The sequence below is a fragment of the Chaetodon auriga genome, chromosome 21 (genome assembly GCF_051107435.1).
Source record: "Chaetodon auriga isolate fChaAug3 chromosome 21, fChaAug3.hap1, whole genome shotgun sequence".
Classification (NCBI taxonomy): domain Eukaryota; kingdom Metazoa; phylum Chordata; class Actinopteri; order Chaetodontiformes; family Chaetodontidae; genus Chaetodon; species Chaetodon auriga.
The window spans coordinates 11,061,688-11,087,564 of NC_135094.1; the positions used below are offsets into that span (position 1 = coordinate 11,061,688).

Consider the following 25,877-nt stretch of genomic DNA (forward strand, 5'->3'; position numbering starts at 1 on the left):
TAGTTTGGGGGGGGGGGGGGGGGGGCGGAATCTGTGCCTGTGTGTGTGAGAGAGAGAAAGAGGGAGAGGTGGAGGGACTGAAAGAAGGTGAGGGTGTTGAGAGTGTGTGGGCGGAAGTAGTATCCAAAAACGTTGATTTTTCCAACAAGATGGCATCCAATTATATGATTAAAAAAAACAAACAAAAACAAAACAAAAACAAACGAACGCCGCAGGGCGGGGGAACTTTGCGCTTTTACACTACAGTATAGACGCGTTTTGCCTTCTTTTTTTAAACTGGAGCTTCGTCTCTGCTCTGTTTCTCTGTTGTTTCTATCGCTCGTGCGCTGCGTAAAGACGCGCCAGTGTCGTGTTGTGCTGTAACTTGGTGCCCAGTTCCGGCAGTGATACCACGTGTGCCAAACAGCCACAACAAGAAAGACATTTAAAAACACCATTTTAAAGTTGTCGTTTTTTCTTTTAATTGCATTTCTGTTCCTTTATATGCAGACGTAGGTGTGTTTATTCCCTCTCGTGTATCAAGTGGTGCTGCGAGACTTCTTGAATGAGTCCTGTTGGATATTTCAGCACCTCGGACAGCGACTAAAGCGAGCTGGTCTCAGTCTGCTCCCCCCTGAGGCCTTTGCTCTCGTCTAACTTAATTTACAAAACGCTCACCTCCAATAAACAAACAGTTTTTCTTCAGCCTGCTCCCTTTGAATGCAAAGTCGTGTGAATAAAAAGCGATAAATGCGCTCAGCCTATACAATACAATATATTTTATTAAGCGGGACATATAGGGATTCTTCTATTATTTCCACAATGTACATTTGGTGAGCAACGTCACTGGACATTAAATCAGTCAAAGCTACGCAGATTCCGAAATGTAGAACACACAATAATGTGAATATGTACTTTATAAATTATATAATTATTTTTTTTTAATAAAAGGGCTCTAAGTCGTCTCCGGTGGCTGAAATATGTCGCCTTTTTTCTCTTTTAATAAACTCGTCGGCGGCCTACATTTGGCTTATTTTCAGTATGTTCAGCATCCAAACGCAACACCATTGACAGCACAAAACAGAAAGTAAAAACTTCCACTCGTGCAAAAAGGAAAAAAAGAAAAAAAAAAAAAAAAAAGAAAAAGGAAAGAAAAAATGCCTTGGGCGTGAAAGCACTTCTTCTCTGGTTGTCCATAATTCCATACACTTCACTTGGACGGAAACCATAAATTCTTTAAGGCTATACAAACATAAAATAGAGCATAACACACGCGGCCTGTCCAGGACATCAGTTCCTCCACTCATCATCTTCTCCCGTGTCCATTTCGCCCAGGTACACCCGTTTGTCTTTTGGCAAAGTTTGTTTTCCAAGCGAGAAAAAATCCACATACCCGACAAGCACACGCCACTGGCCGATCAATACGTTTAATCATCCAGATTGCGTTAAAGTTGACTGATGGATTTGAATATATGAAACTCCAAGGAAACGTTCATATTTGACTAGATAGTGGACGAGTGTAGGTATACAGATATTCGTCGGCTTCCTTGGCTGACAGTTATTTAAGTTAAAAATAAATGGCAATGTTTTTTTTTCTGTTCCTCAACATAAGCAGAGTCCCGTGCGACGTGGATCATCGCAGATTAGATTATAGAGGAAAGACTAGAAAGCCTGAGAAGGTGGAGTATTTCCATCCGCCCATCAAGGTGCCCCGTTCCAGCTTCAGATAGACCCGGTCGTCCCGCTCAACCATCAGCAGTACTCCGTTACTGGCCGCCTCTCTCGTTACGTCCTGGTCACCGGCGAATGCTGATATAACCGGATAATCATTCTGCATCAGGTTCACCTGCAGGGAAGGAGAGACGCAGTCTTGGAGTTTATCCTCATGTTCAGTTCTGAAATGTAATCTATTAAATGCTGAATGCAGACCAACTATTTCACGATTGCTCACCTGTATGGTTTGTCTGTTGTAGACCTTCACCACGTGAAAGCTGAAACTATATATCCCCCTCCTTGGCGCCTGGAAAACACTTGCTTTGAGATCGAAATGGTTGCCGATGTTCACTAAAACCTGTGACCAAGAAGGGCGCACAATGAGACAGCGCATTTTCTTTCCCCCCCGATCTGCATGCTTCACTTAACATAACAGCGGTTTTGATTGTAATGCATTGTTTTTCTCTGCCAAGCGCAGTGCCTACAGAGAGGCGCATCAGTCATACTCTGGTTCTGGTATGCCAAATGTTTTGGCTGCGCTTCAGCCGCAGTTTGGGATGGTTCCCAATTTGATGTGTATAACAGGCCGCTGTCCAAAGACCTCAGCCGTGAAAACTTATTGGAACATCCGACCAAAAGCGGCACAATGCACATGTCAATTCGGCCGAGGCCTAAGACGCGTATGTGATAAATGATCCTGCATGGATGATCATTCGCTTCGGCAACGCATCTCTATGTCACGCCAATTACGCACAGCGTTAAATGAACCATTTGCAAAGGACCACAGCACTGTGTTCTTCCGGTTACAGATAGTCATGGCTCAGATCACACACAATGTGAGCAGTGATAGGAAATCAATGAAACATGATCTTAAACAAGTTCTGCTCGCCCACGGGAAATAGATGTGATGGATGATGTAGCGAGATAAAAAGAGAAAACAGCAATGGAGCTAAGAGTTTAGCCCACGTCTGATTAATATTCGACTTTTTCTGGACTGTGTTATTGCTAAATTCAGTGGACATCTGACCTGGTCAAAATAGATGGTCATAGACGTGTTGCTCATCTCTGACGGCTCGTGGTTGGTTCCACGCACGGCGGAGAAAGCCACCTTTGCCCCAGCGGAGCGGACTGATATGCCAAGTGAGGAGGTGACCCCTCCGTCCGAAGAAGGGTTCGAGTCGCAAACCACAAGACACTTCCCTTCGAGCACGATGGGCTCCGTGTCGTTCTGGCCGAGGCAGAAAGCCACGCCGCATCCCAACAGGAGGGTCAGAGCCAGCATGGCACAGGGTCCCGGGCTGCGCGCGGGCACCATGGTCGGAACGCTGATCCCGTGCACACTGATACAACCCCGCAGCCCCTTGGAGGTTTGTTAGTACTCGATCACCTGGTCCAGACTTACTCCCTTCTCTCTTCCTCTCTCTCTCTTCCTCTCTCTCTCTCTCTCTTCCTCTATCTGTGATGCTCTCTCACTCTCTCAAACACCCTCTGACACACAGACGCACTCAGACTCTCTCCGGCTGTGACTCCCCTCCCTCCTGCGCGTCTTAGTTGATTTTGGGAGGGTATTCAGACAACTGTTGTTGTAAATCCTGGTGGTTTAAGAGAAAGAAATGAGAGTTTTCATGTTAGACAGCAGCAGGAATTGAATCATATATAGTTTAGTCATTAAATTTGAGGATATTCTCTGTGCGTAAAATGACAATCGTGCGTAAAACGAATGTCGTGCGTAAAATGAAAGACAGTCGTTTTCAGTAAATACCAAAATCTAAAATCGCGTTGATGTTAAGAGAAAATTTCTCGTCTCGTCTGTCTCTGATCAAACCAACTATCTGTGCTACTGCGGAGTGTTTTCTAACTGTGCGTCGCAGCACTTTTTAAGAAATTACCATATCTTTGGAAAATTATGTAACATTCATTTAATCTCCTCGTTTCAACTGATATTTCCGGTGAAACAAGTACTTTGCGGGCATCTCTGCTGAGAAAAGGTAAATCACGACCTACCTGTGCTCTCCATCCCGCTGGTATGTTCTCTCCGTCTCTCGCAGACTGTGAACTGAGCGCTCAGATCGCTGGTGCTAAAAAAGCAAGAGTCTCTGGGCTCCCTTTCGAGGGACAACTCACGCCCATTCTTTGTGTGTAGCCACTGCAACAAGACTCATCAGAAGTATCCCACAATCAAGAGCACATGCGTGGACTAATGGATTTGTTTACATATTAATCAGCTCAATGTTGTGAGCTCAAGGGCCCCTCAGGACGGCAGAGATCACTTGGGCTCAATGTTTGTCATTTACTATATATTGCGGGTTTCTCATGCCTCTCCCGGATTAATCCGAAATGAACGGGCTGCAGCGGATAACCTTGCTGTTGCACGGTACGTTCAGCATGCATGTACAGTATATGTTACTAATTTGAGACTTAAACAAGCATTCTTATGAGTCCAATAAAGATACTTGTGCGCCATCCAGTGGCGGAGTTCACTTCTGCAGAATGTGCTGCATCTACGCATCAGAGGCACGGAGAAAAACCAAAACATAAACGTGATTGAAATTATGTGGTATATGACTTATGTGTTTTATTAATGGGCGTGCACTTGCACATCAGCAAATTATTTCACATGCACATCACACTTACCAAACACCCTGTAAGCAAGATGAAAGCAGGTGACACTTCAGAAAACGCCTGCTTCATAGAGAATGACCTGCACCTCTCTGTACCACCCTTAGCCTTTCTTTTTAATTCCTGACATGTCATCATCCTTTGAAGAGCCGTGTAGAGGGTCCCTATCAGTGCTCCACGCCTCTGAAGAGTCTGAGAGTGGGCTTCACAAGAGGTGAACCCTCACGTTGGACCTTTAATGAGCTGTCATTTTCATACTTTAAGATATGCTACCGGCTAGATTATGCATGGCGCTTGCATTAAGAGGGGAAGATACTGTATGGACTGTCTTCAACTTGATCAGCTCAAGTAAATAGTGGGAGGGAAAGTCTGCCTTTCCTTTAGCATAATTCATCAAAACTGGAATCTGTATTTTGAATGCATGCAAGCAAATGGATAGGAGGAAAGAGGAAAAAACCTTTTACTTAAAGATACTGAACGTCACTATGAATAGGCATTAAAAGCCTTGACACAAATACAGAACGTGACCACCAGCTGCTTCCATAAATGCAATGCACTTATATAATGATCCAAGACTTGCAGTACATAGAGAGGCTTAATCATGGTGATCCTTCCGTCCTTTCTCACACCCATTTGACAAACACTGCACTGTCAGAGCTGACTGACAAACCAAGCGGAAGAGTGACATCAGGTATCCAAGAGCCACAACTGACCCCAGGCCTGCAGAAGGACACATAGCTACAGAAAACATCAAATGTCAAGTATGGAGGAACATGCAAGGGGAAGGGATGTAGCCTACATGGCATTACCATACCAGGGGCTGCCGTTGCCCTAAAAGGGACTTCACTTCCATCAGGCAAGCTGATCAGCTAGACTGACAACAGTGTTATGGTTATTTTCCCTGACAGCTAGCGGAGCCTACTGGCTTCCAGGAATGGAGAGGTCGATTATGTGGTGGGTCTCAAAGCGAGCCATCTGCTGTTGCAAAGAAAAGGACTTAAAGTCGGTCTGGTTGGTTTTGTGTTTTTTTTTTGTTTTTTTTTCTTTGTATAAATCATTTATACTGGCATGATTCCCCTCATGACATAGATTTACTATCACTTGATGCAAGAGTCATGTCTTAGTGATCTCACTGTCATGAAGGAGTCCCCATACCGAATACAGTTTATCTTATACATAATACTTCTGTTACAAATAGTATACATAAAGTCCCACTCTCTGTGCTCACACCACCATATGCTCCTCGCAGTCTAAAATACCCACTTTAAAACAGATATCTGTGTGTCCATCTGTCTGCCTGTCCATCTGTTTGTGTGCGGCTATGAATGACTGTATCTTTGTATCTGAAATGAGGTCAGACCCTCAAACAAGTTCATTTGAGTGTGCTTTCTCTCTCACACTGCAGCCCTGCGAGGAACCTCTGAGTGAAAGGGAGGTAGATTGTGTTATGTCTCTCTTGTCTTACATGACTAAGATGTGACCTCTATCCAAGCATGTGTGAGGAGGCAAATAACATCAATCTTGCCTGATCCTCCCCCGCTAGTGCTGGACTAACACCCTGATGAAGAGTTATATTGCTAACCCAGAGAAAGGTTAGAGCAGTCTGTACTGTGCCTGCTAGAGCTTACTGTAACTGGCATTACTTTGTGTATGTGTGTGCGGGCACATAAATCTGTTTACACTGTCAAAATCTTGCGACTTGCTTTCCTTCTGTGAACAAAATACAAGTCCTTGTGATGTTAATCATTAAATCTGAGGGTGGAGACTTGGGTTAAGGTTAGGGTCAAGGTTAAGGTTACAGGGTAAGCTTGCAAGAAATGAATGTAAGTCTTTGTAAAGTCCCCAAAAATGATGGAAACATGACTCCCCCCACCCCCCCTTCTGTGTGTGTGTGTGTGTGTGTGTGTGTGTGTGTGTGTGTGTGTGTGTGTGTGTGTTTGTGGACAAAAAGCAAATTCCCTTAGAGTAAACCATCATATTCTAAGGGTAAACATTAGAATTAGAATTAGGATTAGGGTTAAGTCTACAGGAAATTAAGGTAAATCAGTGCATATGTGCATGTGTGTCAGCACGTTCACACAAATACTGTGTCTGAGTACCATTCTGAGGCACTCAACTTTACTAGATTTTATGATATTTCATACTGCTACTCCATTTAATTTCGCTGTGGTTGTTTTTACTGTATGTGTTGCCTTAAAACGGCTGAACCTCTGACCCTAAACACTTAGCAGAATGGGAGGTTATCCAGCCTTTCTGAATTGAGGATAACATCATAATACTTTTGTACATTTAATGAAGTAAAACTTTGAATGCAGATTTAATTTCTCCTGAGGCCCTGGCAGCATTTTGTCAAGTCTGTGACGATAATGCTGCTGATGTCTTAAGAGTTGTCTCAGCTTGTGCTTTGAGTCTCCAAATCTGTAAGAAAAAGCCTGCATTACAAACAGGGGGTGAGGAGTTTTAAAGGCAGGGTGGGACTAATGAAGAACAGAGCAAGATGCATCATGGAGAATGTATAGTTTCCAGAGATCAACACATACTAGAAACTGAAATTCAGCGTAATTCAGCCTTTGCTGTTTCATTTTTGACCAGTGTGTTTTTAATCTGTCTCTTGTGAATCTGCTGGCTTTATGGAGGTTTGATACTAAATCACCTGAGTACCTCTTAAACTCAACAGCCGTCAAACCACAGCAACACTGCAGAAATCCAGTGGTGGAAGAAGCCCTCAGATATTTTTCTTAAGTAGAAGTACTAATACCACACAGTAAAAAAAAGTAAGAGTAATGCATTCAAATTTTTACTTAAGTAAAAGCGCATAAGTATTAGCATTAAAATAAACCTAAAGTACCAAAATTGAAAGTATTCATTATGCAGAATGGCCCATTTTAGTATCATATATTATACTGGATTATAATTATTGATACAGTAGATGAATGTGAGTATTACTGTAATATTGCAGCTGGTATAGGTGGGGCTAATTTTAATGATTTATAGACTGCTAGGAAACAGTTCACTTAATCTATAATGCTCTATCAAATTTTATTTTTTTGATAAAATTTTGCATTTTTAATCAGAATCTGTGTTGTGACTAGAAACTAAACGTATCGAATACATGTAGTGGAGTAAAAGTACAATAATTCCCTCTGAAACGAAATATAAAGTAACGTTAAATACCTCAAAATGTGCTTAGTTACTTTCCACCACTGCAGAAATCGGACTTAGTCAGTCAAAGACAACCGAGCAAACTGTGTGAACGAGTATTCGGTATGGTTCAAATTGCAGTTTGTACACTAGAATAATAAACTATAACAGGTTATGATTCTAATGAACAGCTTCTCCGCTTTTATTTTGAAGGTAACTTCCGCCACCGGAAGAATTGTTTCTGCGCGTGTAAGGTCCTTGACCGGACGTCACCATGGCGACTGGACGCGGATAGTTCAAGGATCTTCTTGGCTACAGAAAAGGAGAACAAACCCCGTTTGTGTCTCTAACTGACGGAGTTTACATAGTGACGGTGGAGCGTTTTGAGTCCTGACGTTATTCCCCGCGGCCTGTAAGTAAAAACGCTGTAAAACAAACATGGCTCTCGCCGTACATGGCCTTAACTTCCTAACAAATATAAATTGTCTTGTATCTGTTTCGAAGGGGTCAAGGCCAGTGAAACAAATGGCGGCATCAACAGCAGCTACTTCCAGAGTGCGGGCAGCGAGGACGTCCAAAAGAGCTGACAAATCATCTCCAGCGTCCTCTCAGAACTTTATGGAAAGGTAATCTATCAGGACATGCTCATATTTTCACCTGCGTGGCATTCAGCACTTCAGCCTGGCAGTGTTCAGAAAGTGTGGCGAGTCAAGGCTTTATTGCCCCTTAAGTAAAAGGATTTATGGACTGTGTTTGCAGCAAAACACAATAAAAGCGCAGCAGAAATCGATACAGGTGGAAGACACTTCACCATATGTTCAGATTAAGCAATCTCATTCGTTCCCCATTGAATGTAGGCAGTAAATACAGCAATGAAACAGCAGGTCACAGTAGCATGTCAGCATATTATTGCTTTTCTCACTACATATCGAACCAGCTGTGTCTGTTATTTCTTACGTATGAACTGCCAAACAAGGGTGTTATGCTATTACAGCAGACAAATGTTCATAATTATTGAGGTTATTGTTTTACCATGCACCCTGAAAGGTCATTTGTCAATTCATATTTTTAGAAACGCTCAAGTCTCAAGACCCCAATAAGCACAAATGACTCTAAGTACATGTCTGTATGTGTTGCAAAGCACTTTGAGCAGCAATTCTTGTCTGAAAGCTGCTCGACAAATGAAGCAAAACATGCAAACATGCATTCACTTGCCCTAAAATGCATGGCACATTAGTGTAATTATAGTCTGTGGTTTAGATTAGGGCTGCAACTGACAATTATTTTCATTATTGATTTTTCAATCAAGTGATTAACCATTGAGTTTAGGAAAGTGACTGACACTCTGAGACATTACAATGATAACCCAAAGAGAAAGTAAAGCAGATCCTCACTTCTGAGACAGTGAAACCAGAAAAATGTTCAGAAGTTTGAGCTGTTCAGACATCTTAAGAGGCACTGGATAGATTTTGATAGATTTTCATGTTCCCCACAGGATGAATTTGAATGACTTTTGTGCTTTCTCTGACTTTATCTCTAGCACAATCAGAAAGTTGTCATTTTTGGTTTTCAGTGAAATGACAAGTGATGGACGGATTGTCATGAAATTTGTTTCACACATTCATGTTCCCTTCAGTGTGACTTCTAACAATACAATGATCCCTTACCTTTTCATCAGGTCAGCGTTTCAGTTTGTTTACTTTGGTTTATGACTAATTTACAAAACTATATGAGCCAGTCTCAGCTGGACTTGGTGTCGGTGCTAATTAACAAACATTAGCATGCTGAAATGGTCAACTAAGATGAATATGTTAAATATTAGCTGTGTTCCAATACCCATACTACCATTATTTAGTATGATACACAATACACACTACATCAAATACAAAATACCAGGATGTCCTACTGCATCCAGTTGCATTTTGCAGTATTCAAACCAGAATGATTTTCTGGCTGTTATAACCCACAATCCTCTGCACAGTGTTGGCACTTGTTCCAAATTGCATAGTTTTTCTTTTTGCTTCAAATTTTGTGCTACAGACTGTGATAGATGTATGAGCAAGAAGGTCAAAGTTCAAGGCATGATGTGATGACTAAGTAGTATGTGCCAATTGATTGCTTACTGTATGCAGCAGTACATACTTTGTCAGGGCAGCTGCAGTATACATGACTCTTGGTCTTGGCAATCAAGTTAAAACAATTATTTAAGTATAAGAATTTTGCTGATTAATTTATTGTTGATCCATTAATGGAATAATCATTTTGAAGTCCTGAATTGCCTCATGGTGCACTGCTTGAAGAAGAACGTAGCGCTGTCTGTATGAGGCAGTTTACTGGTAATGTTGAGGATATATTGCAAAGTGAAACTTGTGACTTGTGGGCCATCTACTTTTCCCAAACTCTTAGAAATGCCAGCACTGATTTAAAACACAGCCTCTGCATGTTGACATTTCCAAATGTCAGTGAGAGGTTAACTATTTGAGTATTTTGAATTTCAAAGATAGAAAAATTTGCAACACTCCCCATGTTAAAACTGCACCAAAGATGATTTATTCATTTACTGTCACGTTTTAGAAGTTGTTTCATCTCGTTGTTGGTATGCAGTGGAAAGTCAGTGATTGACCGGTCAGGTAATGTGAACATGTCACGAATGTATATTACTTACTGAAGTGATTTAATTAGACCACATTGGCATCATTAACAAGGACAGGTGCAACCAGGCAACTCTGATCAATATTTCAAAATAACAAATATGGAGAGTATCTCAAACCAAGAAAAAGGGTTTTAGCACATTAAATCAGGTGTAAAAATCAGAAAAACAAAACATTACAGTTAACAGATTTCGTCTTTGATCTCAAAACAAACTCAGATTTTTTTTAAGAAAGATAAAAGATCGTTGAGTCGAGATTTCACACGGATGAACGCTTCTTGCTCTGCTTGCTTGTTCACAGTTTGGATCTCACTCACACTTGAATTCATCACTTCCTGCAGCTTGAGAAAGATCTTTGTCTGCTACCACCATTTTAACTGAGCAAATCTGTTGGGTGTCAATCACGGAGGACGTAACCCACTCTTCTGTTGTTTTGTCATTTAGACTGAAAAGATGAAAATATGTTTCACAAAACAGCGCGTCCTGAAGTCAATAACGTGTTTGTTTACACCAAACCTGCCCAATGAGAACATCGACATGGGTCCTTTAATTTTCATGCCAGAAGTGTATAAGATTGCCAAATAGTCTGTCGAGAGCACATTTGTCTCATACACCGGTGTCTCTAAAGAACTGCATGCTGAACAACAGGTGGCACGAAAACACCGGTGCCACTTGCTTGCAGTGATGTTTAATTACCTTTTCCGTAGACTGCCATCGGAGATCCTGATTAAGATTCTGTCATACCTGGATGCCTCTGCTCTTTTCAGCATCAGCCACATCAATAAGCACCTCCATCAGCTTGCCAACCATAAGTAAGTTTTCGTCCAGGTCTTCTTAATGCAACACGCTCAGTACATTAAATACATGAGTATGTTAGGAATCCACTCCAACAGGAAGTGAAGACACTGCAGGTTTTTTTTGTCTGGACTTGAGTCTGCGCATCAACTGACAGTTGTTTTTTTCATGCATTTCATTTTCTTGATCAGTTTAGTCATTTGGTGTAAAATATTTCAGATGTTCAGTCTTTGAAAACAGGTTGAAAAATTTTACTGAAATGGCAGACTGGTTCACATTTTTGAAATTAAATAAGGTTTTTTGGACTCAGTTTAGACAAATTATGTGATTCAGTGGAGATTTTTCTCCTTGGTTCACTCAAAGAGCAACTTTTAGGGGGCATCCCCAGTGAATTAATGTGTAAAAAATATGTAGAATTTGGATTTTCAAAATGTATTTATCAATGCTATTTGCTATCAATGCTAGTTTTTGTAATGTCATGTAATGTTCATCAAAATCAGAGAACTGGACTTGATGTCTCAAACGGACTCATCACCAGAGACTGTATAAAGCATGGACGCAGTCTCCATGATGTCACCCATAAGTTTCTGAAGAGCCACTGTGAAGCTCAGTGACAGTGGCTCCAGCCATTTCCATCTTGGAACATGGGGGTCTATGGGGATTGGCTCACTTCTGGAGCCAGCCTCAAGTGGCCATTTGAGGCACTGCAGTTTGGCACTTCCATGTTGGCTTTTTAAGCCCCAGAGGTTGCTGCTTGCTCACAACAGAAACTCATGTCCAGGGATCAGCTCCATGTCCTGACAGGTTGTAATTTGTGTCCTGCGCAAACACAATAATTCGCCATGAGGGAGAAGTGGCGTAATGTGAACTAAAACTAGTAATAAAAGACAGACTGATTATAAGACAACTGCCCAGACTGACTGCCACCTGCTATTGCACACTGCACTTTGGGGAAACCAACTCCCTGATGAGACGTCATGTGAAGTTTTTAAAGGTCCATTGTAAAGGGTGCTCCGATCACTGGAAGCAGTATTGACCGATGCCAATCACTGATCACGGGGTCTATTAGAAGCCTTCTATTATCATGCAGAATTATCTATTTATTTACTGAGCTATTCTTAATAATGTATGTTAAGTATTAAAATTAAGAGATGAGAAAGTGTAACTGTTTATTACTTAAACCAGAGCAGCCTACTATTTGTTCTCGGGAGATGCTGAGAGCTTAACAAACAGCTCTCTGCAACAAAAAAGGCCTTAGCCAGACTTGTCATGTACATGTACATTATGAACATATTAAAATAACATACCAGACATGTTTAATATCATTCAATGATTTTTTTTCTTCAGTCAGCTTTCACTCAGCAGTCTCTCACCTTTCACCCTCTGATATGTCAATGCAGTGTTCTGTGGAGCAAGATATACTTAGCAGAGTGTGGCAAGAATGAAGAGCTGAAAGCTAAGTGTGTGGACGAGCTGCTGCTGGAGAAGGACACAGTGGAGGTGCAGGATCGGGCTGCTGGTTACTGGAAGTGGCTGTACTTCAGGACAGTAGCTGCGTGTGACATAAAAAAGTGGAAAAGACATCTTGGACTCATCAGCTGTCACACCGGGCTGCCCAGCCAAACGGAGCGGATCCTCAGGTAAGAGATGGAGCGAGGCCAAAAAAAAAGAAAAAAAAAGAAAAAACTTTTTAAAAACCCACTTAGATGAAGTACCTGAAGTGTATGATTTGTTTAATGTACCAGGCACTTCATTTCACTTACCAACACTTGAGTAGCCTGACAAGTATTGCTTGTGGGTTAAGCTAATTGAATGCTTACCGTGTGTTTTCAAGCAATTGGACCCCTTAGCTACTGAGGTGAGAAAAATGTCTCAATTGTCGGGGAATCCTTGAGTCAAATAGTTCTATATTTCACAGTTTCCTGCTTTTCCTTATATCATTTAAAAAGAGGTGTGTTGATGGTATTTAGTAAACCGTGCTGTAATCTGCCACTTGCCATCTGTTTGGTATGTTACGCTGTTTTTACGATTGGAAGCAGCTCCGTGAGGTGTCATGGGAACCCGTGCACTGTTTGCAGTTAGCAAACACTAAAACTTTGGAGATGCACCCTCGCTGTCAAGAAAGTTCAAGGGTAGAGAGACCAGAGGACAGTTCAAGCCGCCGGCAATCAAAAACAAAGCACGGTTTGTTTTTCATATCGCACTTAATGACACTTTCTTATTAAAGGTGAGAACGGAGGTCTCTGTCTGGATGCGGTGTCTGCTCAGGGGGAAGCCAGCACGCAGGGGAAAGCTCCCTCATCGCCTCCACCGCGGTTTCTGCTGTGTTTTTATAACCTCTGATTAGAAGCTGTGCAGCACTCAATTTTGAGTTCTGTGGCAGTCGCTGTGGTACAGAGGGGAAGTAGAAATAATTGTGTTCCTTGCAGAGGCTGTCTGAATTGTTGAAATAAATTACTTAGCCCCCACCCAACTCCTCATCCACAACACACACACACACACAAGCATGTACACACACCTACCCCCTCCTTCCTCCTCCCACCAGCTCAGACAATTCCCTGTAGGGGTTTGTCTGTTAGAGACACTGAGGAGCATGCGATGTACCTTGGTAATAATCATTTCACAAGACATCACACATACAGACAATGCAGAGTGAAATCCCCTGGGTCATCTGGGGCCTCCTGGGCTGCTCCAGTTTTTAGCTTTGTTCCTCCACTTAATTGATATTGGATGGCGCCTGAGCAAGACACTGCCTGCATCACAGTAGGGGCAGCCCTGAATCACAGTTTAGACAGAATTGGATCAAGAGATTTATCACAACAGCTGCATTTTCATTTCATTCATTGTGTATCATTTCATTAAGGAGAGCCTAACTGGAGTCATAATACTCCCCACTGCTGTTCGAAGAAATGTAATAGCCATTAAACTCATAGTTTGCCTGATTTAAAGAGCAAGAGAAGGCTTTACCCAACACTGCCCAATTATTTGCATTGTATTAACTTCAAATTAATGTTTAAAACATTTGATTTGTGATCAGCAGTGGCAATTCACTGGTGTCTTCATGTGGCCATTAGGGAATATTACGTGAGATATATCCGACCGTATAAAGTGTTGATGTCAGCCTTGTTGGTGTTTGAACCAGCAGCCCCTCTCTTCCACCATACCACACAGCATATAAACAATTGTACATGCTGTTATTGTGAAACCCTGTCGTATCTTATTGCTACCACCCTGCATTGTGTTATCTTACACCAGAAACTTGCATGTCACCTGGGTGCTGACAGCCACTGATAAGTCAGGGCACGAGGGCACACACGAGCTGAGCTGGTCCCGGTTCTGCGAGACGTCTGTGACTCTGTGCTGGAGCGCAGGAGGCTGCTTGCCCAACTACCAGCAGATTTCCACCCTTCAACTCCATGGTGTCAAGAGGATAGTCCTCAACTGCCCAGGCCTAAAGAAGTAAGACAGCCTGCGTCCATCTCCACACACTCTCTGTCTCCATGCCTCTGGTTCCTCTTTTCTCTCAGCGAAAGCCACTGTTTTCTTTGCTTGCTCTGTCAGACCTGGCTGGAGGTCCCTCATGGCAGAGTTAGACATGCAGGCTCTGACTAAAAGCGCGCAGGTCATTGGCCGGGACAGGCTGGTTGAACTGAAGCTGCTGCAGCCTGGCATCATCATCGGCCTCTGGAGGGTAATTACTTCACAGACAGCTATGGAATTTTTAAATTATTATTCATTAGCGTTTAGCTGAAAATTGAGATTTTTTTTTTTTTTTTACTAACAGTAACTGATTAAGCAGGAGGAATTGAAGTGATGGCTCTCTTTGCAGGGCCAGTGCTCCGTTGCCTTTGTCATGTTCACCCTCCATTTCCACAGGCTGGTGGAAAGAAGCGTCCAGGGATCTTGTGTTTGGTAGGCTGCACTTGAACAGGCACCTTTTATGCACATGCTCACATTGGCGTGCAGTGTATCACCATCAGCTGGTTAGGGCTCAAATGACTACAGGATTCATTTGATGCCCCTGATGTGACCGATCTATGATGCACAGCAGGGTGGGATTTGAAGCTTCAGCATGACTGACACCTGTATTCCACCACCTCAGTGGATAATGTGACTGTAACATGTTTTTATCTATATACAGTATATATAGAATGTTCTTTGTGTCATGTGTCAGGACCAGTTACACCTCTGATGTGTTTATTTTTTTGTCCTTTGCCTTCAGGATACAATACAGTGCAGGTGTTAGCACCAAGCAGAACTCATGAGCACACTTGAACTCATTAGCACCTTCACCTTAAAACATCCAATCAATTTTTACTCAATACAATTAAGAACTTTGCTTCTGTTTGTGTTTAAATTGATTCATTAGAAACCAGTGGTACATCAGTGGTGACCAACCCAGGCGGGTCAGGACCCCTCAAAAGGCCCCAGGAAATATAAATCAGGATACAATATTGATCAAAACAGTGTATATGTTCTCTGATTTGGCTGTTTTGCTTGTCAAATTCTTCAAAGTTTCAAGTTTAAGACATTGAAATCCTGCCAACAAAACAGTCCGAGAGAGATCAATCACTTTTTGGTTGAACTCTTATCCACACTGAGGCCATAACCTGTGGTGAGGGGTCACAAATAGATATTATCTTATAGGGTTGGAAGCACTGGGCCAAACCACACAGTGTTCACATTATTTCCCATGCATCTGAAAATAACAAAGAATCACAGCTGAAGTGAATCTTAGTTCTGGAGTTGCTGTAAAGTCTTGTAGGCATGAGTCTTGAACTCCAGCACAGTGTGGTCATAGCCCCCTCTCCTGGTTTCTTGTGAGAGCACAGTGTTATGGTACATTATTACTATTACAGTCAACAACAGTAATTAGGCTCTTAAAAGCCTTTTTAATAAAAAAACCTTTTCTTTATGTTCTCTGACACACGTTTACCTTGTGGCTTTTTCTTCCTCCAGCCCTTATGTGGAGCCAACAGTCAAACCCCCTTTTGATGACATAGACCCTGAATACGGTCTCCATGGTTACCAACTACACATTGTTCTCCATGACACTGAATGCGAGATCATGTCCAGACGCTTCTCCCAGCTCTTCTGCCGACGAAGTAATTTATTCATACTCATATTCTAATTGGAGCTGGAAGCTTGTTTTATTGCACATAGATTCAAATCCAGGTGACATCACAGTGTTTTTAATCGTCTCGTGCAGAAAACCACGTTTGTGAAATGACTAAACTTTTTATGTTTATGCTTTTAGTGTTCACGAATCAAGTGGCCCAACACTAAAAAACACACAAAGACTTACTCGTTCTTGTCGTTGAGCAGCTCAGGTTCGTGACGGCCTGATCCAGCTGACGGCCATTAGCAGGACAGACTTGTCGCAGCACACACGTCTGTCAGGCTGCATCGCCCTGCCCTGGAGGTGTGAGGCCCTGCAGGGCGCAGTGCAGGTACACTGTGTGCTGTTGGTTTCTTGCTCACTGTGTCACTGTGTGTTGGAGGGAGAAAGAAATGCAAAACATCATCAGCATGTTACTGTCTAAAAAGTGCTTTTTTTCCATGTGATCCTCACAAACCTTTTGAAAAGTTCATTTTAGACTCACTCCCTCCCTTTAAGTTTGACAGTTTGACTTCTAGCATCATAGGTTGGCACACTGGAGTGTACGTATTTAACCGAACCCCACTGAACTTCAGTGAGGAGGTCTTGACACTTGTTTATTCCTGAACTTTTTTTTTCTAGAATTGCTGCATCATGAGTCTGACTCTACTGGACGAGTTCAAGAAACCCTTCTGGTGCGTCAGCTCTCCTGTTTCCATGGCGCTGGAGAAGACGGCCATCTCCTATGACTATGACGGCGAGCACTTCTTGATCCACTACCAGGACTCCGACGGTCAGGTGAAGATGGAGCTTGTATGGATGAAGGAACAAAAGCAGTTCTACCTCTTAAGCTTAGTCGTCTGTTTGACTGTTAGAAAAGTCAACGAGCATTTCAGCAGAGAGTACTGAACCTGCACTGTGTTAATTAAACATGTCTGTATGTTACATGCTGATATTATATCTACAACACGTTAAGAATATTTTTTTAAATTATCAGCAGTTTGTTAAGAGATTTATTTTGTGTATACAGAAAATGCTGCATTTCAAACACATATTTCCTGGAGTAAAAATTCTTTTGTATTATTTTGTTTTTAAATGCTGAAGAAATTAATACATCTGTTAATGGTTTTATAAGATCATTTATGATCTGCTCTGAGATTTTTGAAACTTTTTATTTCAATTTACAAATGTGTCCCCTTGTTCTCTTTATCCCTCCCTCCATGTGTCTCCTGCTTTTTACCCACTTCTGCTGACTAACTGATGTTTCGCTATTAACATCACAAAGACAGAAGGGTGGGAGAGAAATGCTGGTTGGAACAGTTAATGACCATGTTGTCCTTTTGGATGACCTCATTTAGATACAATGAATGATTTATTGACAGTTTGAGATCATTCATTTATTAGAATAGTATTGTAATGAAACAGTGTGTAATTATACTGGCATATGTTTGCACACAGCATGTGTTTGGAATAATCAGAATATATTCTGCACAAAATGCAAACTTGAGACAGTTTTTGTGCTTAAAGCAAATACTAAAGTGCACTTCTGTTTTTAGCATTTGTATTAAGACTTTGTTAATGTTCAATAAATGTGTTTTGTAGCTATTTTTCTACAATATAAGACACATGTTTTCATATCTATGCCAAGCATTGCAGCTGTGAACAGCGGTTAATACATGAGCGGGACTCTGCTGGATGACCCATGCAGATGTGGATCTTCATCATGGTGACAACAGAATAGACCCTATCTGTCCAGAGTACAATGCCCATTGAATACCTAATACATTTTCTACTCTATATTTAAATAAAACTTAGAGGTGACCCAGGTCATTGCAGTCTGTCAGCCTTACACTGTAATACCACTCCACTAATAAGTCAAAAATATTTTTTACCAGGGGACAGAATGTGATGGTCCATTTACACTGGGTGTCACTTTGCATATAGAAATCTTGTGCGCATGTTGGAGGACAGATGGTCGGAGGAGTAGGTTGTGGAGAACGGGCATCCATCACGGATGCTTTCTTAAATATGGCCCACAGCAGCTTAAGACTATCTCTGCCATCCTCACTCTTCGCTGCTTTCATTACTAATCATTCTTATTAGAGTTATGTCTTTCATGTATTGGTCATTTTCCTTTCTTGTCCCTAGATTTGCATTTCCTAGACCAATGTTTTCTTAACCCTGAGCAGGCAGGATGATTTTTAATGCATGGACCATTTCATTAACAGGTTTAACTCTTAATTACTCTTACTTTTATGGAAATTTGCCACAGTGCTTTTACAAAATAAGAGCATGCTTTACTTGTGCAAATTGAATGAAAGTTTGATTGTTTTTGTGTGATTCATGCAAATGAACTTCTGTTTACTCTTCCTGTGGCATTTATACCTGAACACACACATTACCTCAATTGCATTGAACACCATTATGTGATCACTTTAAGATGAAATTTGAGTTTAATGTCCACACCCTGGGCAAGTGTGGCAACAGCGATAGAATTAGTGTGGGAGCAATTGTTGGAAAGAGTTGCTGTGCTGCTGATGGGCCAGCACTGCTGATGGCAATAAAATAAGCCAGGCCTCTGGGTAATAGGATTTCAGAGGCTTCCCTTCCTTTTCTCTGCTGAGGGTCATCATCACCTTGAAAAGATGCTTATTTTTCCAAACACATCACCAACTGCATTGGCACTAGATCCAAAATCATTTGGGGAAATGAGCCAGAGGGGGAACGATGGGATACAGTATGCGTGACAGATAGTTTTTGTGTTACAAGCCTCACAATTGACACACATAACAAAAAAAAGAAAAAAAAAAGAAAAAAAACTATGATGGACTGGCATGCCATCACATTGTCAACATTTCACAGGCCTTCTGTTCGCTAACTTGATCCATGTCAGGGCTGCTGAACGGACATATGACTGGTGAACAGTGATATGGATGAAAGCCATATAGTAGTACATTGGATTGCTGACTTGGACACTTAACACACTGACAAATTACATGAAATTGGCCATTACATGGACTGAGTGATGTGTACCATGTACGACTTTCAGGTTACAAGTGTGTTACAACACATTTCCATCACAGTGACCTTCACACTACTGTTTGCTGTCATGTCGGCTGCTGCAAACTGCCAATCCTTCATTCTTCATTTTATTAGAAAAACCAGGTGCCAAGGGTACTGTGGGTCAGGTAATGGACTCACAAGAACATAAAGCCAGTTATCCAAACATCTGAGTCAGAGTAATGGCTAAACAAAGAATATGGATTCTGGGGGCAAGGACCATGTGAGTTCTGTCCCTGAGGTTGCAGAAAGTATTAACTTAATGCTCTTACAGTGATTTTTTTTCTATGAAGAATTACAATTAGAAACACAAAAATAACCAAAGAAGCATGCAAGTGTACTTTTCCTTGACTGTAGTTTAATATAGGTAGTTCTCCAGTAGATGGCTCTCTTTAGTAAACAATGAGAGAATCCTCAAACAGCACAGCGCCTCACATTTCTACATCCTTTCAGCCTCTGAGAAACTTCCACATAAATGACTTATAGCAATGGATTTATCAGCACAGTATTAATGTCTTTTCTGTGGGTCATTTTGCACTACAAAGCAAATGCTCTCTTTCTTCCTTGTATTGTTTTTTCTTTCTTTTTCTGCCCTTTTGCACAGTAATTGCAAGCCTGTGTGTTAATCAAAACTTAAAAGACTTTAACACCAAATAACGATTAAGAGAGAATCCACATCCAAACCACTGAATGGGTAAATTTAGTGACATAAAGCTTCATTAAACTCATCTTTCTTAGTTTCCTCACAGGCTAATCTTGGAAGAAAATTGCTTCCATTTTTAGCCTTTAATTCTCTCCCTTGTGAGTGACCAGCTGGGTCCGCAAACTATTCTGCTTCAGAAGCCAGTGACATAGTCCTTATTTAGTCCTCTCATTGGAGGAAAACAGTCAACTAATGACATTCACCAGGAGGGAGCTGCATGTGTGCATGTGTTTGTGTGTATTTGTTTGTGTGTATGCAGTCGACATACATGCTCTTTTTCATTTACAATGACATTCTGGCTTAAAAAGATACTAGAAGTCAATTTACATTTCCCAAAAGACTGGGAGATAATCACAGAGCGTAAAGCCATCTCAATCCCTAACCCCTACTATTCCCCGTTTATTACCCCATTGGTTGACTGCTGTAGGCCATAGAAGTTAATTATGCTTGTAATGATCAGAAAAACATCTATCTGAAGCACCTATGCCAAAGAAGCCACATTAGAAACTGCATAATGTGGGAAAATGTATTCTGTCGAGGCCACAAAATAACAGATGGTCAAGCATTTACATTGCTGGAAGTGAAGCCAGTGCTACTGACCAGCAGTGACTCTCCTCTCTCTGAGTCACCTTCTTTACTTCTTCCACTGTTTTTGAGCCCTGAAGGGAAGGAGAACCAGATAGTGGGGGAAAACTTCAAGGGGTGACAGTATTATAATAGGCTCATGATGCCCAGTAAGATCCCCGTTTTATTCTCCCCTTTCAATGGTGCATCACGGCCAGACGGGAGTGCAGAAATCCATTTATATCAAAGCTGCAGCTCGTCCTGTGGCTCCAAGAGCCCAATGAATAATATGACTGGGATGCCAACGTCGCCTCAGTCTGCAGTGACACGCAGCAGAGCAAATGTAATATTCCTACATGTTCCTGACGTCCAGGTAGTGATGATCACCTGCAGTACACTCGAGTATTTCCATTTTCTACTGCTTTATTCTTCTACCTTCACCACATTGCACTAGAAGATTGTACTTCCCTGCATTTGTCTGACGGATTTGCAGAACCTACAATCAACAACTAAAATAAGGAAGTGACTATGAGATTAAAATGCTGCTGCCTTGGAACTGCATCGGCACTATAAATCCAATGATAAACCGCACTGGAAGGAGCAAATCTGGATTATAAGTACCTTTAATTCACTTAAAAGTATATTTTACTGATAATATGTCTCTACTTTTACTTAAAGTCCCCCCATCACTCAAAAACTGTTACTTCAGCCTGATGTTTGACCTTCATTGTGCAGAATGATGTACAGTATCTGCACAGTTTGACATAAGGAGGCTTTGTCACCTTCATCTACTGAAGAAGCAAAGCTCTTCTGTGCTCGCCTTAAATCTCAGTTTGAAACGTGTACATATGCAGAATTTGCGACATCTAGTTAAGAAGCCACTCATGGTTCAGTATACAGCTTTACACGCTGAGGTATTACTACTGTTTCTTCAGATAAGGACCTGGCATGTTAGAGGAAATACACTTGTTAAAATTAAAAGTGAATTCGGCCCCTGCTTTGCCACATCACCACTTACAGTACATTTATTTTAAAGCCTTTAAAGCATTCAGCCTTGAACAGTGTCTGCTCCCAGGGGTCTCCATGTCCTTTACTCTTCTTTACATAATTTTTAATTTTGGATAATTGGATGGTGCGTTCGTTGTGTCATAAAATAAATTACTCGCGACTATTTTTCTCTCACTTCCTCGCACAAGTTACTCAGAGTGGGTGCCAGAGAGTGAGACAAGTGGCATGAGTCAGCACTTTATCCAGTGTACTGTAGAAGCACTTTCTACAGTTTCACACAGATCACTAGTTTGTATTACCCTCGCTGTAACATGCTGTGGCTGTCTGGTCTCAGAGCAGATGTTTGGTAGGCAGGTACGGTCCAAACTGCTTTCTGATCCTGCTGCAGTTAACAAAGGGTTCAAAAAGTGTTGCCTGGTTATTTGACCACAACGCTGCTTTTTGGCCAAAAGGAACGGTTTGACAGTTTGGGATATAAACTTATTCACTTTCTTGCTGAGGGTTTGATGAGAAGATTGACACCACACTCATGTCTGTACATTAAATATGAATCTGGAGCCAGCAGTCGGTTAGCTTAGCATTAAGACTTGAAACATAGGAAATTTTGCTGCTGGCAAAAATCCACCTGCCAGCACCTCTAAAGCTCACTAATTAATATGTTCTATCTTTGCTTAATCTGTGCAAAAACCAAGGTTTAAAGACAAACTGTGGTTTTTCAGGTGCTGGCAGGAGGATTTTGTTACCTTTATTCAGATGGAATCAGGCTGGATGTCTCCTCATTTCCAGTCTTCGTGCTGAGCTGATCTAACCATCTAAATATTGAGTGGAAAACTGGCAAATTACAAGTTGTGGTTTTACTGGCAATTATGTGCATAAGAGTTTATTGACTAAGCTAACCGAGTGCAGGCTGTAGCCTCGTATTCACTTCTCATCTGACTCTAGTCAAGAAAGTGAGTCCAACCATTTATTTTCATCTACCTGCTTTATCTAACTGGCTTGCTGTTATTGTAGACATTGTGTATCCATGACAAGACCGTGGCATTAAGCAAAATAAACATGTTTTCCTTCTAACTAAAGCAAAATGTCAAATCCAGCACATTTTGTTGGATGCAAAAATCAGGCAGGCTTCAGAGAAAACAGCCTGGGCTCTGCTTGTACAGAATTCCTGGAACAATTGGTTTTAGTGCAAAGGTCTGTGCCTGAGGCTAAGTCTATTGATCTGAACCACCATTAAGAGGGATAGACAGAGAGAAAGAGAGAGAGGGGGGAACCAAAGAGGGAGAGAAACACAGACAGGCCATATTTGGAGACATACAAAGATAGCCTCTCTCATTATGTGTGAAGTAGCACACTGAGGTTTCCATAGACATCACGGGTGCAAACACCAAACACCTGCAGCTTTGTATTTTGATGGTAAATCCGGTGCTTCATTGAAGTATCAGTGATATTTTCGGTCAAATTCAGCCAACCATGCAGTGCTGATCTCCTCTGTAAACTCTCTCTAGAAGGCTCTGAATTATTGAAAACCCAGTGGTTAGTTGCATCGATGTCATAGTAGTTTGTTGTTTAGACTTTTGACATTGAAAAGACTCCCAGCGGACCATTACTCATCGCTTGTGTCTGACTTGTTAGTGTGAAGTGCCACGCTGAGTTCTTCATTGGCAGCTTACAGTTCTGACTGAAATGAAAAATTAAATAGGCTGTCTGGGGTCATGCGAGGTCACTGCTGTAGATCTGTGTGAAAACCAGAAATGCACTCCACTGTCACACCTGAAAGCATTAAAGCAGAAAGACGCACACACAAAGTATGTCTGTAGTCTACTGATTGATGTTTCTGTTTATTTATTCAGATTCGTCCTTCAGTTTTTGTGTTCATCTCCGTTTTATCATTTCACATCGCAAACAACGATCCAGATGAACCGGCAAGGAAATAAAGTTGCTGCTACTACTTCTATTACACACACATTTAACCGAGCCAGCTTTCAGCGAGGGCATGATTGCCTTTTAATCACATCTCTGTTGTGGGGCCACCTGTGTGTGACACCCATTAAACATGATGGCAGTCACTGTGGTTGGGATAACATTTCCACATACTTGCACCTGTCGCAAAAGCAAATTAAGACAGATATGTGGGCAGTCTGCCACACTGATACTTGGGCCTTTCCTCGGAAACCTGCCAAATCATCCGGATGTCGCTGAGTCATAACATTTTGATTCGGGCTAACCGCTGTACCACACAGACTGCAAGCCTTCGTCACTATGTGCAGTGTAAAATTTCCATCAACTCCAGTGGCACCATAATATTGTTTATTTGCTTTTGGTACTCTATGTCTTCTTTTACTGACTCTCTGCACGTCTGTCATCATGCTTTATGTTGCTGCCAGGATCTGGCTTTATGAGGCATATAAATTGATGATTTTCACCTCTACTGTTACTATGGCAATAACCCTTACCTGAGTGTTTCTGACCTCATTGGCCATTGGCTTTTGCACAACAATACTGACCTTTGGAGAGGAAAACGTGAAGCACATGTGCTGCTCCCCAAACAGAGAACTAAGCATTGTACATGACACTCATCAGTTGAAGAGAAGGAGATCCTCTGTTGGCTTTTAGCTATTCTAGTGGGAGGGTAACGTTGGTCTATCAGTCGGTTCATCGAGCACCATCATCAGGTCAAATTAAAAAAAAAAAAGGTGGGTTTACGATCAAACACCTGCAAAACTAAAGCTTGCATTTTTTGCTAATTTGCAAATGCTAACGTGCTAAACCAAGGAGGTAAAGATTGCAAACATTTCTGCGCAACATTAGCATGTTCGCATGCTGACATTAGCATCCAGCAGTCCAGAGCAGTCTTGTTATGTGAAAGGGGGCTAAAACCAGTAGAGCAACATGTGAGGAAGCAAACTCAGCAGTGTGTATTTAGAATCGTACATGGTGACAAAATTAATTCAGTCTGAACACACACTCCACTAAAGTGGAGCGTATGTGAAAGGTCAAGTATGGTGCACATCAATTCATTATACTGCCATCTTAATCAAATGCAAATCCCTTTACTCAGTCACCCACTCCATGATTGAATGTGTCAGATCTGCACAGGATTGATGAATGTTATTTTCCCACTGCAACAATCCTCAAGGTGCCGCGCTAAATAATGACCAACACATCTGACTAATGAGTGCAGTTAGTAGCCTAGCAGTTGAGGTGAGCGCTTTCGTTTGTCTCTCCTACTTTGTGCAGTGTGTGATGAGAGATCTCCATTTGCGGAAATGATGATGATTGATACTGTTAGGTCCTAACTTTTTCACTGAGTCTCCACACTTCATGATCACTCACCTCTGGTATTAGTAAGATGAATGGTCTTTCCTTGTCTAGAACCAGAGAGGTAATTTTCTCTTACGCGCACGTGAAAGCAATTGTAGAAAGAAGGGAAAATATGACACAGAGGAAACACAGCTTAATAGTGATTGCTGGAAATGGTAGGGATCATTTTTCATGTTTGCATACCTTGTCACGCTGTAAACATCCCCTATTGCTCACAAAGCTGAGCGGAGACTTTGCATTGAGATAAGAGGCTTTATCTTTAATCAGAGTAAATCATGGGCATTACAGGAAAAATGTTGGATTTGCCTGTTTGTCTAAGCATAACCTTTAACAGTATAGTATTTCTCAAGCCATTTAATTATAAGTTTTGTGACAGTGATACTCTGGTGAGCAGGAGCCCTGGAGAAAGAGGAAGAAATGCAGAGTGGCCACAGGAAGGCACTGAAGAGCCTCGTGACTGTCTCTTGCTTTTCTATCTTGCCAAGAGGGCTTTCTAGTAACAAGCCCCTGGTCTTGTGTACGGTGTATCCACTGCATATTTTCTTAAGAAATACCACATATGAATGAATCAGTCATCTTATTCCATGAAATTATAGTTTTTAGAGTCAATTCTGAGGATTGTACAGACCAACTCTTGGCAGAATCTACTTTTTTTTAGGTCTACGCCAGTTTTCTTTATAATCTGTTCAGTTGTTTTCCCTCAAAGCCTGTTTTGAGGGATTGCCTGGTCACGCTCAATAAAACCACCCTGGTACTGACCCAGTGCTTAAGATGAACATTCAAACAGCAGTCATGTCTTTGGGAAAATTGCTTCGCCTGCCAGACAACTTTAGGCCGGAGCAATACAATGGTGATTCACAATGATCCAACTTCGAGTTTTATTTTTTGCAAAAGTGCAATATAATCTGTTCGAGCTTCAGCATCTGCCAAATGATCCTTTCTGTTTTTATCTAAGTGAAATGTTAGGCTGTTGTTCTGACATCTGCAGATATGCGGAATAACACTGTTTCTAGTCATTAGTTGCTGTAATCAGTTCATAACACCTTACACAATGGATTTGTCAAATTTTGCTTGCACAAACTCCAAGAAGGCAAAAGGAATTAATTAAGACAGCAACCCTGCTGCAAGAATTCATAGGGGAACGCAACCACGCTGGAGGGTGTGAGTAGCTTATCTTATTGTTTGTTGCCCAAGTCTATAGCCTGATAACATCAACATCAGTGTTG

At 41.6% G+C, this 25,877-nt stretch overlaps 2 protein-coding genes across 2 annotated transcripts; one reads left to right on the forward strand and one right to left on the reverse strand.

The window, feature by feature from the left end:
• Positions 1 to 743: 743 nt before the first annotated feature.
• On the reverse strand, positions 744 to 3,828 carry cbln2b (cerebellin 2b precursor). The gene is made up of 4 exons (XM_076761370.1): positions 3,697 to 3,828; positions 2,720 to 3,284; positions 1,931 to 2,050; positions 744 to 1,825 (listed from the first exon to the last, which is right to left on the reverse strand). Exons 2-4 carry the CDS (start codon positions 3,005 to 3,007, stop codon positions 1,628 to 1,630), a joined length of 606 nt encoding a protein of 201 aa, XP_076617485.1. The 5' UTR covers positions 3,008 to 3,284; positions 3,697 to 3,828; the 3' UTR covers positions 744 to 1,627.
• Positions 3,829 to 3,940: 112 nt separating this feature from the next.
• fbxo15 (F-box protein 15) lies at positions 3,941 to 18,178 on the forward strand. The gene is made up of 11 exons (XM_076761369.1): positions 3,941 to 4,066; positions 7,666 to 7,864; positions 7,957 to 8,078; positions 10,810 to 10,914; positions 12,298 to 12,537; positions 14,153 to 14,356; positions 14,459 to 14,588; positions 14,727 to 14,809; positions 15,857 to 16,002; positions 16,223 to 16,347; positions 16,638 to 18,178. The coding sequence occupies exons 3-11, from the start codon at positions 7,978 to 7,980 to the stop codon at positions 16,902 to 16,904; spliced, it is 1,401 nt and encodes a 466-aa protein (XP_076617484.1). The 5' UTR covers positions 3,941 to 4,066; positions 7,666 to 7,864; positions 7,957 to 7,977; the 3' UTR covers positions 16,905 to 18,178.
• Positions 18,179 to 25,877: the final 7,699 nt, after the last annotated feature.

Coding starts and splice junctions, on each gene's coding strand:
- cbln2b (XM_076761370.1), bottom strand. CDS start 3,007: ATGGTGCCCGCGCGCAGCCCGGGACCCTGTGCCATGCTGGCTCTGACC. Junction 2,051..2,719: donor TGACCATCTATTTTGACCAG/GTCAGATGTCCA, acceptor TCTTGGTCACAG/GTTTTAGTGAACATCGGCAA. Junction 1,826..1,930: donor ACAACAGACAAACCATACAG/GTGAGCAATCGT, acceptor CCTTCCCTGCAG/GTGAACCTGATGCAGAATGA.
- fbxo15 (XM_076761369.1), top strand. CDS start 7,978: ATGGCGGCATCAACAGCAGCTACTTCCAGAGTGCGGGCAGCGAGGACG. Junction 12,538..14,152: donor CAAACGGAGCGGATCCTCAG/GTAAGAGATGGA, acceptor ATCTTACACCAG/AAACTTGCATGTCACCTGGG. Junction 14,810..15,856: donor GTCCAGGGATCTTGTGTTTG/GTAGGCTGCACT, acceptor TTCTTCCTCCAG/CCCTTATGTGGAGCCAACAG.